Raw genomic sequence first — 14,095 nt, 5'->3', positions numbered from 1 at the left:
ACAATCACATGTTAAATTCTATTTATAGACGGCTAGCTAGGGGAAGTTTTAGGGGTGTCCCCTGATCCTCGCTTAAAAACAATAGAGCTCTTCTGTGTGTACTGGCCGGGAAAAGAAGATAGCAGGAAAAAGAAGATAGCAGGGAAACAAGACTAGATCTACAATACATAGACCTAGATCATCATCATCATCATGCCGACATTAGTTTGCACCAAATGCGGCAGCCAAGCTAAAGTCCAACAAAGGGGACAGGCGCCATTCTACTGTCGAAGCTGCAGGACATTGGCAAGACAGCAAGAAGAAGTGCAGGATATGGCCTGCGAAGTACAAGTAGCAAGAAACAACGATAAGATACATGCCATTTGCATCGAAGAAAATGCAGCAGGAATTTCGGCGCTGCAGAGGGAAGTGGCAGCTTTGAAACAGGAGCAGGACTTATTGAAGGCCGAACGGGTCAGACAGGAAAGTGAAGAGAGGCAACAGAGGCTTAAACTGGAAAGTGAAGAAAGACAACTGAAGCTCAAACTGGAAAGTGAAGAAAGACAACTGAAGCTCAAACTGGAAAGTGAAGCAAGAGAAAATGAAAAAACTAGAGAGAGTGAAATGCAAAAAATTAAGCTTCAAAATGAATTTGATCTGGAGAAGCTCAAAATTGAAGAACAAAAGGCAGTTGAGATAGCACAATTAAATACTGAAGCCAAAACTCAAGAAGCACTAACGGCTCAGGCAGAAGCTGCTAAAGCTAAAGCAGAGGCATCTGTCAACATAAAGAAAGAAATGAATAAAGCACTTGAGAAAGTAAGCAAGACAAAGAATCCACAAGCAGCAATTGCTGTGATCAAGCATTTCCGTGATGCTCCAGAAGATGATCAGAGTACCACGAGCACACTCAGCTCTGACGATATCATGAGTAGTTATGCAACAGAAAATGCCCCTGACGATCCATTGGCATTTGGTGTGAATGAAAATTGGACTAAACTGCACAGGAGAGTAAACACTGCTCCATGCGACAACGCTCACAAGGCATACTAAGTTGTGAATGTCTGTTGTAAAACAGAATTTTTTAATACTGCTATTGTTTTTGTGGTAAATAAATGTTGTTTTTAAAAATTAATTTTGAATTCAACTAAAGTCAATCACAAAATAAAAATCAAAGGAATAAAATTAATGCTAATAATAGTAACAACAGGTACTGTCAGTGTTAAAAATATTTGTGTGTAATGAAAATATGTACCTAAAGAGACATTGTAAACTGCTAACAATAATTATTATTGTCTTTGAGCTGGTGTGAAGGCCTCATCTGGCACTCTCTCTGCTCCAACCTCCTGCAGATACACTTCCCAAGTAAACCGACCATGCCGACCTATAGAGAAACCAAAATAACAGAGTTCATAGTTGTAGTGAAAGCTTCTTGTAATACTACAGTAATTATTATTATTATTACTTATTAATATCTTACCATGAGGTGGTTGAAGGTGTATTCCTTTACTAGCACACCAGCCTATTGGGTGAATATCAACTGTATCCGGATCACACCAGTAGTCATACCGGTTTGACCAGCCATCAAAATGAATGAGTAATTTATTATTGTTAATATCAGTTATTGTAGCGACACAGATGAGGGCAGGATTGGCTCTGTCTTTAGCTTCCAGTCTCATACCAACTCGGAATAATCTTAACTGGTTCCTATTACCTGATGGGGCAACACCCAGCTGCAACTATATTGAACAGAAATGAAAAATAGATCAGAACACTGAAGTAATAATTTCACGGTATTTTTTAGATTATTATGCCAATTTCCAAGGCTGATAGCCCATGGTTAAAAAAATTGGTTCAAAAATTACCCTCAATTTTTATCACATTTTCTGATACATATTGATGTCTTTATGCTATGCAGAAAGTTTAAGCTGATTTCAACTTCAATTTTTATAGTTATGGCTATTTTCAATATGCCAATTTCTGAAAATACCCAAGGCTATAGCCCATGGTTTTTTCCGAAAAATGGCTCCGAAATCACTCCCCCATTTTTATTACATTTTCTGATACATATTGATGTCCTTATGCTGTGTAAAAAGTTTGAGCTGATTCCGACTTCAATTTTTCAAGTTGTGGCCATTTTAAAAAATATGCCATTTTCTGAAAAATACCCAAGGCTATAGCACATGGTTTTTTCCAAAAAATGGCTCCGAAATCACCCCCAATTTTTATTACATTTTCTGATACATATTGATGTCCTTATGCTATGTAGAAAGTTTGAGCCAATTCCGACTTCAATTTTTCAAGTTATGGCCATTTTAAAAATACACCATTTTCTGAAAAATACCCAAGGCTATATATAGCCCATAGTTTTTTCCGAAAAAATGGCTCCAAAATCACCCCCAATTTTTATTACATTTTTTGATACGTATTGACCTTATGCTATGTAGAAAGTTTGAACTGATTCCGACTTCAATTTTTCGAGTCATGGCTTTTTAAAAAATATGCCATTTTCTAAAAAACACCCAAGGCTATGGTTTTTTTCCAAAAAATGGCTCCAAAATCACCCCCAATTTTTATTACATTTTCTGATACATATTGATTTCCTTATGCTATGTAGAAAGTTTGAGCTGTTTCTGACAAATAATTTTCAAGTTATGACTTAAAATTATCATGCTCTAGTTATGAGATACAATATCCCAACTAACTTTAGCTTTACCTCAGTGAATATATGAGCTGGGGCAGGATTAATATCTGGATCATGTAAATAAGTATTCCACAAGAAATTCCCAATGTGACCTTTAAAAAAGACAACAAATAAACCACACTCGTATACCACCACAGTAAGCTACCTTTAGGAGGAGTGACCTTCTTGTTATGCTTGTTACACCACATTGCTGGGTGGATATCAGTTGAATCTGGCTTACACCAGTAGTCATAGCCGTCACTCCATCCATCAAAATGAATCAACAAGTCCCCATTTGGTTTTATTGATTTCACAGTGGCAACACAGATGAGCTCTGGGTTCATACGGTCCTTAGCCTCTAGTCTCATTCCAACACGAAACAGTAAACTACCAGTGCCTGCTTTTTGAACCCTGTAAGGGAGGTCACATGACAGTCATGTGACTGCATGTGATCTTGTATTTACATACCTCATTAAAGATTGGATCATCAGCTGGTTCTGCTTGTGTATCAGTAATGTATTTATTCCAATTAGTCCACGGCATGCCTTGAGACAAAAAGGAAGAAAGAGACATGGTTAAGAGAAAATTGATTGAAAGAGAAGAGGAAAGGTGAAAGAACACAAAAGATTCAAGTAATAAAATAAACATGGAGAGATAATACAATGTAGGTAGTCTAGGTACATGTAAATGACATACATGTACATGTATGGTGCTATATACATGTATGTACCTCTGGGTTTCTGTAGCTCCCAGTTATTTTTCTCACACCAGCCCACTGGATGCAACTCAATGGCATCAGTTGGACACCAGTAATCATAAGCATCAGTCCAGCCATCAAAATGTATCTTAACCTCATTCCCTAATAAACAAATATAATAACAATAACAATAACAACAACAACAACAACAACAACATATAAGTAATAATAATATTCGATACTTCTCTTCTTACCTCTCTTTTGTATGATGGTTGCCACACACACGTAATAGGGGAACCTCCTGTCCAATGCCTCAAGTTTCATGTTAACCTCAAGCTTACGAACTGGGGGCTTCACAGGAAAGGGCATAGCTTGAGCACCACCAGGAGGAGGAAGAGGATGAGGAACAGGATGACCTATAAATAATAATAATCACTATTATAAACATTGTTTAAAATGACTTTTATACAATACACGAGGGAGCCTCAACCTATTATAACAGTTTATTAATCAGTTTTAAACAGTGTGCATGCTATAATATCATTGTGGGTTTTATGCTAATGCTAGACACTTGTATTACCTCCATGATGAGGATATATATCAGTGTATGATGGAGGAGCAGCTGGAGGGTAAGTACCCATTGGAGGTTGAGGATACCCTGTACAAGGATACGGTCCACTAGTAGGAGGAGGGTAACTAGTAGGAGGGTAACTAGTAGGAGGATATGGACCACTGGTAGGAGGGTATGGACCACTGGTAGGAGGGTATGGGCCACTGGCCGGGGGGTAGGGTCCTGTAGTAGGAGGATACCCAGTGGGAGGAGGGTAGGTACCAGGAGAAGGTTGATAACCTGGTGCAGGTACAGAATAAGAAGGAGGATAGGGTGGATGAGGAGGTGAGGGGTGATATGGTGAGCCATATGGTTGACTGTAAGGAGATGTGTAGGGCTGACGAGGTAGGGAAGTATAAGCATGAGGTTGGTGAGGGTAAAAATGTGTAAGGGAAGGATGGGGAGGTGTCGTTACAGGTGCTACAGCTACAGGAGGAGCTGATGGTTTTGGTGGAGTGTTACCACCAACAGATAGTTGCTCCACTAAAAGAGAAAAAAATTAATGTACATACAGAATAGAGAGAAAAAGAAATGGGAAAAGAAGAGATGTACAGTGTACATGTGAGTTCAAAGGTGTTAAAATAGTTATCATACTTTGTCCAATGAGTTGTGATTCAGAGTCTGTTCCTTCAACTTCACTGCCTAAACCTAAATAAAAATAAATATAATTATATGCTGATAAATAAAATAGATATGTTAATACATAAAAATACAATTACCAGTAGATTAGAATTAATGCACATGTCACTTTTATTCTAACCTTGTTTCTTTAGTCCTTGTATAAGGTTAAGCAGTGAAGTAGCGTAATCATCAACATTGGGTCTAAAGAATAACCAGTTGATTCCACCGATCACATACTTGACGCCCATTGATTTCTCTGAGTCTTCAAACCTCACGTCCTCATAAATGACTGGAAAAAGGGCCTTTGAATCACCTTCAGCTGTATACAGCTCACTGTACAGGGAGAGAGAGAAAGTAGGGTATGTCACAAATACAAGATTATAGTGCTAGTTTAGAGCAATGACAAATCATAATTCTCAGCTCTGCCGAGAGTAGATATTAAACCACAGGCTATTGGGTCAACTAAATCATCACACAATAAAGTCAATCACTCATAATATTACAGTAACGAATTTGACTGTCCAATAGGGCATAATGTACTCTACTTTTGGTTATGCCAATTAACTTCAATAAAGAGATTACGTGTGTGTCTAAACAACCTTGTACAGTAGCGAGAGAGTATGTATTTCTTAGTTATGACGGCTATAAGAGCTTTACAGTGATGCAGGCCAGAACCAATAGCTGCATGCCAATCACTACCTGTAAAGAGAGGGTCAGTGTAACAGTGAGTCAGCATTAGAGCTTAAAACGCTCTTACCTGCTGTAATGTCTTCCATATCTAACCATACAGTAAATCCATTCTTTTCCAGGTCATGTTTTAACTGGATCACAAATGCCTGTACTTCTTCTTCCCTTCCATAGCTAACAAATATCTCCTTCTTTGCTGTAGCCATAATTCTGCGTGGGCCACGTTAACGCCTTTTGTTACAGGCGTGGTCCATAGCGCTATTGCGTCTTTTTCAAGTCTGAGCATAGATACTGCAAACTGTGCAAAGAGGTGTCAGCTAGACTGTATCTAAACTCCTTAAAGGGCGGCTCTTTGTTATAAATAAATGATGCAAGCTGAAGGGGACAAAAACCTTGACTACAAGCTCAGAAAATGTTCTCTTTATGTAACAATAGGAATATTGGCTGTGCTCATTGCTTTACTGGCTGGGATAATCAGAGGAGGTGGTGACATGCATGGCCTATCTGGTGAGCTTGTTAAGAATAGCACTCTCTTGCAAGCAAAGCTTAACAAGGTAAGTATGGCTCTCGAGAAACAAAGCAAGCAAGTTGAGCAACTAAAGATTGACACTAGTACGGCTCTCGAGAAACAAAGCGATCAAATTGGCAAATTAACTCTCCAATTGAAGAATGCAATTGATCGTATTTTCAATGTCACTGAAAACACTGAAGTAAAAGTTGATGATTTACTGGAATGCTGCTCCAGTGATAACAGCACCAATTTGCAGATCTTGAAGACAACGAAAGATTTAGCTAAAACACTCAAGAACATGACTGGTAACATTAAAAATATCAGTAATTCCACTAATAAAGTTGTTGATGACATATCAGCAATAGCTACTGAACTACAAAGGCGGTCATCATCTTTGGAGGTGAAATCTTGTGAAGACATTAAGAGATTGCTTCCCAGCAGCACAACCGGTTATTATGATCTCGGTTACCAAACCATATATTGTAACATGGATGAGCTCTGTGGTTCAGAAGGAGGATGGACAAGAGTAGCATATCTGGATATGTCTAATGCTACACATAACTGTCCCACTGGGTTTAGACTGTACACTATAGGAGGGAAGAGATACTGTGGAAGACCCGAGTCTGATGGTAGTAGCTGTACATCAGCTAAGTTCTTTACTAATGGTATCAGTTATTCACAGATTTGTGGTAGAGTAGAGGGATATGCAAAAGCTAGTCCTGATGCTTTTTTCCATTACTTAACTGATCGCAACAATATTGATGCTTCTTACGTTGATGGTGTCAGCATTACACATGGATCCCCTCGTCAGCATGTCTGGACTTTTATTGCAACAGCACAAACAGAAATAGTTGCTGGAGGTGTGTACAATTGTCCTTGTTCTCCTGGTAACACACAAAAAGTTCCTTCATTTGTTGGAAAAAATTATTATTGTGAAGGTGGAAGTGCTGATCCACTCTGGGATGGTAAGGACTGTTTACCCATAGAAACTGATTGCTGTTCATCACCATACTTACCATGGTTCTACAGGCAGTACAATACTAGCACTACTGATTATATTGAGCTGAGGGTGTGCTGTGACCAGTCTACTGCTGATGAAGATGTTCCTGTTAGTTTATATGAAATTTACGTAAAATAACAATAGAAGCTAAGCTGCTTTTAAAAATGGGATTTTATACTTCCGCTACCTTTCTTTTGCAAGCTGATTTTATATTTTTAATATTTTTTCCAGCTGTTCATTTTTTTATTTGCTGCTTTTATTTTTTATATTTTTTGCTTTTATTATTATTTTATATTTTGCTGCTTTTATGATTTTTTATATTTGGCTAGTGGTTGAATGACCTCACAAAAAAAACTTTTTTTATACCAATCTACTACGTGGGCGTCATTAACGCCTTTTGTTACGTGGGCGTGGGATATTTTGGTTATGGAAGCTAAAAAGGGCCAGATCTATGGCCAGACCGAGGGGTCTGACACACTCCGGAATCCCACACAGGAGTCTATCTTTGCTCAAGACGATGAACACCTTAATGATAGATCAAGATGTACTCCACCTCTGGGTAAAATTAGCATAGCAATAGGAGTATTAGCTGTACTCATTGTTTTATTGGTTGGCATAACCAGAGGAGGTGGTGACATACATGCCCTATCTGTTGAGCTTGTTAAGAATAACACTCTCTTACAAACAAAAGTTAATGAGATGAGTATGGCTCTCGAGAAACAAAGCAAGCAAATTGACCAACTCACTCTCCAATTGAAAAGTGCTATTGATCATATTTCAAGCATCACTGAAAACACTGCACTAAAAGTTAACGATATATTGAAATACAGTTCCAGTGGTAACAGCGCCACCATGCAGATTTTGAAGGCAACTAAAGATTCAGCTAATACACTAGTGAACATAACTGAGGGTTTATGTAACATTGGAAATATCAGTAAATCCACTAACAAAGTTGTTAATGACATATTAGGAGCAGCTCATGAACTGCAAAATCAAACTACACTATTATCATCTTTGCAACCAATATCTTGTAAAGACATTAAGAGGTTACATCCCAACAGCACAACTGGTTATTATGCCAATTACCAAACTATGTACTGTAATATGGACCAGCTCTGTGGTTCAGGAGGAGGATGGACAAGAGTAGCATATCTGGATATGTCTGATGCTACACAAAACTGTCCCACTGGGTTTAGCTCATATCAAATTGGTGGAAAAAGAGTCTGTGGAAGACCTGGTTCTAATGGCGGTAGTTGCACATCAGCCAAATTTTTTACTAATGGTATCAGTTATTCACAGATTTGTGGTAGAGTAGAAGGATATGCAAAAACTAGCCCTGATGCTCTTTTCAATGGTCATGCATCCAAAGGTATTAATACTTATTACGTTGATGGTGTGAGTGTTACACATGGATCCCCTCGTCAACACGTCTGGACTTTTGTTGCAACAATACAAACAAGTATTGTTGCTGGAGGTGCATACAATTGTCCATGTTCTCCTGGTAGCATACAACAAGTTCCTTCATTTATCGGAAACAATTATTATTGTGAAGGGGGAAGTGCTGATCCACTTTGGGATGGTAAGGACTGTTTACCCATAGAAACCGATTGCTGTTCATCACCATACTTACCATGGTTCTATAGGAACTTGAACACAGCCACTACTGATTATATTGAGTTGAGGGTGTGCTGTGACCAGAACACTAATGATGAAGATGTTCCTGTTGGTTTATATGAAATTTACATAAAATGACAATAGATATTAGTCCATTTTTTCTACTTTGTCATTACTAGTATTGTGTTTAAATAGCAAATTATTTGGGGTCCAGTTTCTTTTAAAAAAATAATCATAAATTAAAATGTGGAAGGAATTTCAATGGATCAGTATCTAATATCAAAGGGATCACTTTTAAATAAAAAAAAAATATTAATATCACTAGCAATAAAAAGTATTGTTAATAATTTATCTCCCAAGGTAAAAAAATAAAATAAATAATAATAATAATAACTAAATTATGGCCAGCATTGAATGTGAATGCATGTTAGTAAGGCAGTCTGAGTGAGTGTCAGGAGGGATGAGGGGGGAGAGTAGGTGGCTTTGTTTTTGGTTTGTGTGATTGTGATGATACCTGCTTCTTTAGTGACTGGTTCTCTGACTGTAGTATGCATGAGAAAGAAAAGATGTAAATGTTAAAACTCAGTTCAAGCTAAAATGATATTACTTGTAATTCAGTGTTCTCTCTTTGGAGTGTTTGGATTCTGTTTTTCTTCAAATCACTCCCAATTTTTATTACATTATCTGATGCACATTGATGTCCTTATGGTGTGTAGAAAGTTTGAGCTGATTCCAACTTCACTGAAATATGCCAATTTCTGAAAAATACCCAAGGCTATAATAACCCATAGTTTTTTCAAAAAATTGCTCCAAAATGACCCCAATTTTTATCACATTTTCTGATACATATTGTCTATTGATATTCTTATGCTATGTAGAAAGTTTGAGCTGTTTCTGACAAATAATTGTCAAGTTATGACTTAAAATTATCACCTAGTTATGAGATACAATTCCTCAGTGAATATATACCAGTATAGCATAGATAGTCGAGTATGACAATGAGCCTAGCTTGATCTATCAGCCTCAATCATGCTGGAATCCATACTGGTTCAGCCACAGCAGCATGCATGATTCAGCAATGATACCTGTCAGACTGTATCAATACTGTAATCAGGCTTGATTCATTGATTTTGGGCAGTGTCTTGTATCATTGTCATCAAGACTTGAGGCCGTTCAGCACTTTGGCCTAAAACTGGCTCTCAAATCCTGGACAGTCCCATATCAACAACTACTTCTACAGTCTAACATTCATTCACTATCACGTCGCCGGTTTAAATTTAAAATGATACTTCTATTTAAAGTCAAGGAAGGCCTCTATTTCACTCCATTTCACCCTCTTCTAGCTAAAGTTCCCTCAAATTACCACTTAAGATCTAACAACAAAGGCAACTTATCTCCAATCACCTGTAAAACTTCTACCTACCAAAATTCATTTTATCCCTCTGTAATCAACCAATGGAATCATTTACCCTCCACTCTGAAACTCACTCTCTCCCTCTCATACCTTAAGTATAAAATAGATAATGACCTATGACCACCTCTTTATTCTTTATTACTTATTAATTTATATTACAATTAGCTATGCTATTTATTATTTAAAAAAATCATACATGCTATAGGAGATTGCACTATCTTTGCAACAAGAGTAAAATTGGAAATCTGCCTTACCTTCCTTATATAAGGCAAAGGCAGTAACAGCTACTTAGTTGCTATCCTCAATAATAAATCACCCACTTAACAAAATAAACGAACTAAAACTCTTGTTGCAAGGATTATGCAATCTCCTGTAACTCTTGGCTGTGTACCTGGTTTTTGCTGCTTTTCTCCACCTTTGAGGCTTTCTATGCTTTGACGTGGGCGACAGTGCGTCGTTATTAACGCCTTTCTTACACGGGCGTGGTCCAATAAAAAATTCCGACTAGACTATGATGCATGATGGAAGTTAGAATGGGCCAGACACAACCTCGGGCACAACAGGCTCACCAGAGGCCTGTCTTTGCTCAAGATGATGAACACCCTAATGATAGACCTGGATCTACTCCATCTCTGGGTAAAATTAGCATAGCAATAGGAATATTGGCTGTACTCATTGCTTTATTGGTTGGCATAATCAGAGTAGGTGGTGACATACATGACCTATCTGCTGATCTTGTTAAGATTAACACTGTCTTTCAAACAAAAGTTAAGGAGATAAGTATGGCTCTCGAGAAACAAAGCAATGACATAAGTATGACTCTCAAGAAACAAAGCAAACAAGTTGAGCAGTTGAAAATTGACACTAGTGTGGCCCTCGTGAAAATTGACACTAGTGTGGCCCTCGTGAAGCAAATTGACCAACTAGCTCTCCAATTAAAGAATGCAATTGATCATATTTCAAGCATCACTGAAAACACTGCACGAAAAGTTAATGATTTGTTGGAATACAGTTCTAGTGGTAGCAGCACCAGCATGCAGCAGATCTTGGAGGCAACTAAAAATTCAAGTAATGCACTAGTGAACATAACTGAGGGTTTACGTAACATTGGAAATATCAGTAAATCGACAAATAAAGTTGTTGATGACATATTAGGAGTAGCTCATGAACTGCATAATCAAACTACACTATTATCATCTTTGCAACCAATATCTTGTGATGACATTAAGAGGTTACATCCCGACAGTCAAACAGGCTACTATTATATCAATTGTCAAACTGTTTACTGTAACATGGATGAGCTCTGTGATTCAGGAGGAGGATGGACAAGAGTAGCATATCTGGATATGTCTGACGCTACACAGAATTGTCCCACTGGGTTTAACTCTCATCAAATTGGTGAAAAAAAATTCTGTATAAGACCTGGTTCTCATGGTGGTAGTTGTACATCAGCCAAGTTCTTTACTAATGGTATCAGTTACTCACAGATTTGTGGTAGAGTAGAGGGATATGCAAAAAATACTCCTGATGCTTTTTACAATAGTGACCCTCAACACAATAATATTGATTCTTTTTATGTTGATGGTGTGAGTATTACACACGGATCCCCTCGTCAACATGTCTGGACTTTTGCTGCATTAGGTGCAACAGCCATTACTTTAGGTGGTAAATTCAATTGTCCATGTTCTCCAGGTAGTTTGCAGCAAGTTCCTTCATTTGTTGGAAAAGATTATTATTGTGAAGGTGGAAGTGCTGACCCACTCTGGGATGGTAAGGACTGTGTACCCATAGAAACCGATTGTTGTTCATCACCATACTTACCATGGTTCTACAGGAACTTGAACACAACCACTACTGATTATATTGAGCTGAGGGTGTGCTGTGACCAGAACACTAATGATGAAGATGTTCCTGTTAATTTATATGAAATTTACATAAAATGATATGGTGGAACATAGCTTTTTGTACTTTGTTACCTTTCTTTTGCTAGCTGATTTTTTACATTTTGATATTTTTGTTAGCTGTTCTTTTTTTATTTTTTTGCTTTCATATTTTGCTACTTTTATTATTTTTATATTTGCTGCTTTTATGATTTTAATATTTGGCTAATGGTTGAATGACCTCACAAAAAAGAAACTTATTTCTACTACGTGGGCGTGGTCTAATCTATGCTCGAATCTATCATAGATCAGAGGAGGTAGGACACAGTTGACCTTTGAGCAATAATTGCAAAGTTCAATGGACCTTATGCACCGAAATGATTCTAATTAACGCGCACCCAAAGTGGTGGTAAAATGGCGGATTTTTGGAGGGAAAGACAGGCTAAACAATCTTCTCTTTTATCCATCCATTCTAGCTGTGGGAGCCACTTTGAGCTGTCCTTTTGTTTCAGTATACTTTATTTATCTCTTTTGTAAGCTTTTTGGTTGCTGTTTTGGCTTTTATAGCATTTTATCATAGAAATATTCTCAACCATGGGCCATTCCCGTTTTTCTAAATTTTGCTTTCAGGAGCCAGGGCGCTTGCCCCTCCATTGCTAGGAAGATAGAAGTGCATTCAGCTGAGTCCTATGACTAGTGTCTATCATCAGAGTTAGTCTCAGTCCATCAGAACCAGGTACGGTGGAATAACTCACTCAGTTGTCATGTTGCAGCTGGAGTGTGGATGATTATGACTATCTTTTCACTTCTTAAAACTATAGGTTGGCTCTTTTATAGATAGTTGAGGCATGCAAGAACTCATTCTTTATCTTTAAATTCACTGATTGTACTGTATGAACATCTCATGTCATTAAAATCTGTCAGTCGCTATCCAGTACTTGCAGAAAGGAATCATCACATTCAGAACTCGTTCATGGCTCTTCACCATTTGTATCCTCTCCCAACAGTTTTATTTATTATTTTGAATTATAAAAAACATAATGGGTGTTGTTGCTAGAACTATTATTGTTGTTATCACTAGGTCACTACATTGCATTTGTATAGACGACTATTTATGCATTTACACATACTTTATGATAAACAGTATATACACAATAATTTGAAACCATCTCGACGATAACAAAGATAGTTATTGTTATTAACATCAATTTTTAACATGAATAAAAACATAAAAATCATGTAACGATGAAAGTGTTTTACTTCATACTGGACGTTACTATTAATAGCTAGTTACATGATGCTTAGCTATTCTAGCACACTTATGATCCTTGGAATGCTTCTTACATGTAAATAAAGACCAGTCCTATAGTTTTAAGAAGTGAAAAGATTGTCATAATCATCCACACTCCAGCTGCAACATGACAACTGAGTGAGTTATTCCACCGTACCTGGTTCTGATGGACTGAGACTAACTCTGATGATAGACACTAGTCATAGGACTCAGCTGAATGCACTTCTATCTTCCTAGCAATGGAGGGGCAAGCGCCCTGGCTCCTGAAAGCAAAATTTAGAAAAACGGGAATGGCCCATGGTTGAGAATATTCCTATGATAAAATGCTATAAAAGCCAAAACAGCAACCAAAGAGCTTACAAAAGAGATAAATAAAGTATACTGAAACAAAAGGACAGCTCAAAGTGGCTCCCACAGCTAGAATGGATGGATAAAAGAGAAGATTGTTTAGCCTGTCTTTCCCTCCAAAAATCCGCCATTTTACCACCACTTTGGTGGCGCGTTAATTAGAATCATTTCGGTGCATAAGGTCCATTGCATTCCATTGGTATCACGTGATGAAAAATGGCAGCTTTCTGATGATTGTATCACAAAACTAGCTACTACTGCAGAAACTAGAGAGATCTATGACGACCCTCGACAGTTGTTAAAATCACCATTGTATGGAGAATATTTCTTCTTTGATTATAGACATGAATATAAGAAGGAGAAAGAGACAGTGCATCTTAACTTTGATTCTCTTCTTTACTTCATCAGATAAATCAATCTTCGCTAGTTTAAGATGTTAAAAATTACTGCACCTATCATAGTTTCTAGCGAATTAATGAAAGTCCCATTGACTCTATCTTGATGCTCTAAATTATTGTTAGAAGTGGTACTAGTGGAAGAATTTGGCTATTTTGCATCACGTGATACCAATGGAATGCAATTGAACTTTGCAATTATTAATCAAAGGTCAACCGTGTCCTACCTCCTCTGCTACTGTACAGTCTCAAGCTCCTTCCAACAGATCTCTAGTGGTACACGTAACAATGAGTAATGGGACAAAGGAGGTAACACCTGTTTAAAGGGACTTAGTGTTCACATAATCACTTGAAATTAAGAAATT

At 37.6% G+C, this 14,095-nt stretch overlaps 3 protein-coding genes and 2 long non-coding RNA genes across 5 annotated transcripts in view; 3 read left to right on the top strand and 2 right to left on the bottom strand.

The window, feature by feature from the left end:
* The first annotated feature begins 51 nt into the window (after window positions 1-51).
* On the top strand, window positions 52-1,114 carry LOC109581613 (stress response protein NST1-like). Its single transcript, XM_019995876.1, has one exon. It carries the CDS (start codon window positions 193-195, stop codon window positions 1,030-1,032), a length of 840 nt encoding a protein of 279 aa, XP_019851435.1. The 5' UTR covers window positions 52-192; the 3' UTR covers window positions 1,033-1,114.
* A 47-nt stretch (window positions 1,115-1,161) lies between these two features.
* On the bottom strand, window positions 1,162-5,512 carry LOC105312587 (uncharacterized). Its single transcript, XM_019995872.1, has 12 exons — window positions 5,348-5,512; window positions 5,190-5,289; window positions 4,730-4,923; window positions 4,564-4,617; window positions 3,940-4,452; window positions 3,614-3,775; window positions 3,393-3,521; window positions 3,131-3,207; window positions 2,829-3,072; window positions 2,696-2,775; window positions 1,460-1,718; window positions 1,162-1,363 (listed from the first exon to the last, which is right to left on the bottom strand). Exons 1-12 carry the CDS (start codon window positions 5,481-5,483, stop codon window positions 1,269-1,271), a joined length of 2,043 nt encoding a protein of 680 aa, XP_019851431.1. The 5' UTR covers window positions 5,484-5,512; the 3' UTR covers window positions 1,162-1,268.
* Window positions 5,513-5,548: 36 nt separating this feature from the next.
* LOC109581607 (uncharacterized) overlaps window positions 5,549-14,095 on the top strand; it is an 11,167-nt gene continuing 2,620 nt past the window's right edge. The window contains exon 1 of the mRNA XM_019995868.1: window positions 5,549-6,817. Coding sequence (XP_019851427.1) covers window positions 5,643-6,817 — 1,175 coding nt within the window. The 5' untranslated portion in view covers window positions 5,549-5,642. The remainder of the gene's footprint in view (window positions 6,818-14,095) is intronic.
* Window positions 8,738-9,101, bottom strand: LOC109581609 (uncharacterized). The gene is made up of 2 exons (XR_002184695.1): window positions 9,010-9,101; window positions 8,738-8,943 (listed from the first exon to the last, which is right to left on the bottom strand). It is a non-coding gene; the product is annotated as an uncharacterized LOC109581609 (long non-coding RNA).
* Window positions 12,393-12,904, top strand: LOC109581610 (uncharacterized). Its single transcript, XR_002184696.1, has 2 exons — window positions 12,393-12,432; window positions 12,518-12,904. It is a non-coding gene; the product is annotated as an uncharacterized LOC109581610 (long non-coding RNA).

This window comes from Amphimedon queenslandica, unplaced genomic scaffold (assembly GCF_000090795.2).
Source record: "Amphimedon queenslandica unplaced genomic scaffold, v1.1 AMPQUscaffold_13429, whole genome shotgun sequence".
In the NCBI taxonomy this organism is placed as follows: domain Eukaryota; kingdom Metazoa; phylum Porifera; class Demospongiae; order Haplosclerida; family Niphatidae; genus Amphimedon; species Amphimedon queenslandica.
Note: the sequence above shows the minus strand (reverse complement) of the source record. Positions and strands in the feature narration are given on the sequence as shown.

Coding starts and splice junctions, on each gene's coding strand:
- LOC109581613 (XM_019995876.1), top strand. CDS start 193: ATGCCGACATTAGTTTGCACCAAATGCGGCAGCCAAGCTAAAGTCCAA.
- LOC105312587 (XM_019995872.1), bottom strand. CDS start 5,483: ATGGCTACAGCAAAGAAGGAGATATTTGTTAGCTATGGAAGGGAAGAA. Junction 5,290..5,347: donor TATGGAAGACATTACAGCAG/GTAAGAGCGTTT, acceptor CTCTCTTTACAG/GTAGTGATTGGCATGCAGCT. Junction 2,776..2,828: donor GAAGGTCACTCCTCCTAAAG/GTAGCTTACTGT, acceptor TCTTTTTTAAAG/GTCACATTGGGAATTTCTTG.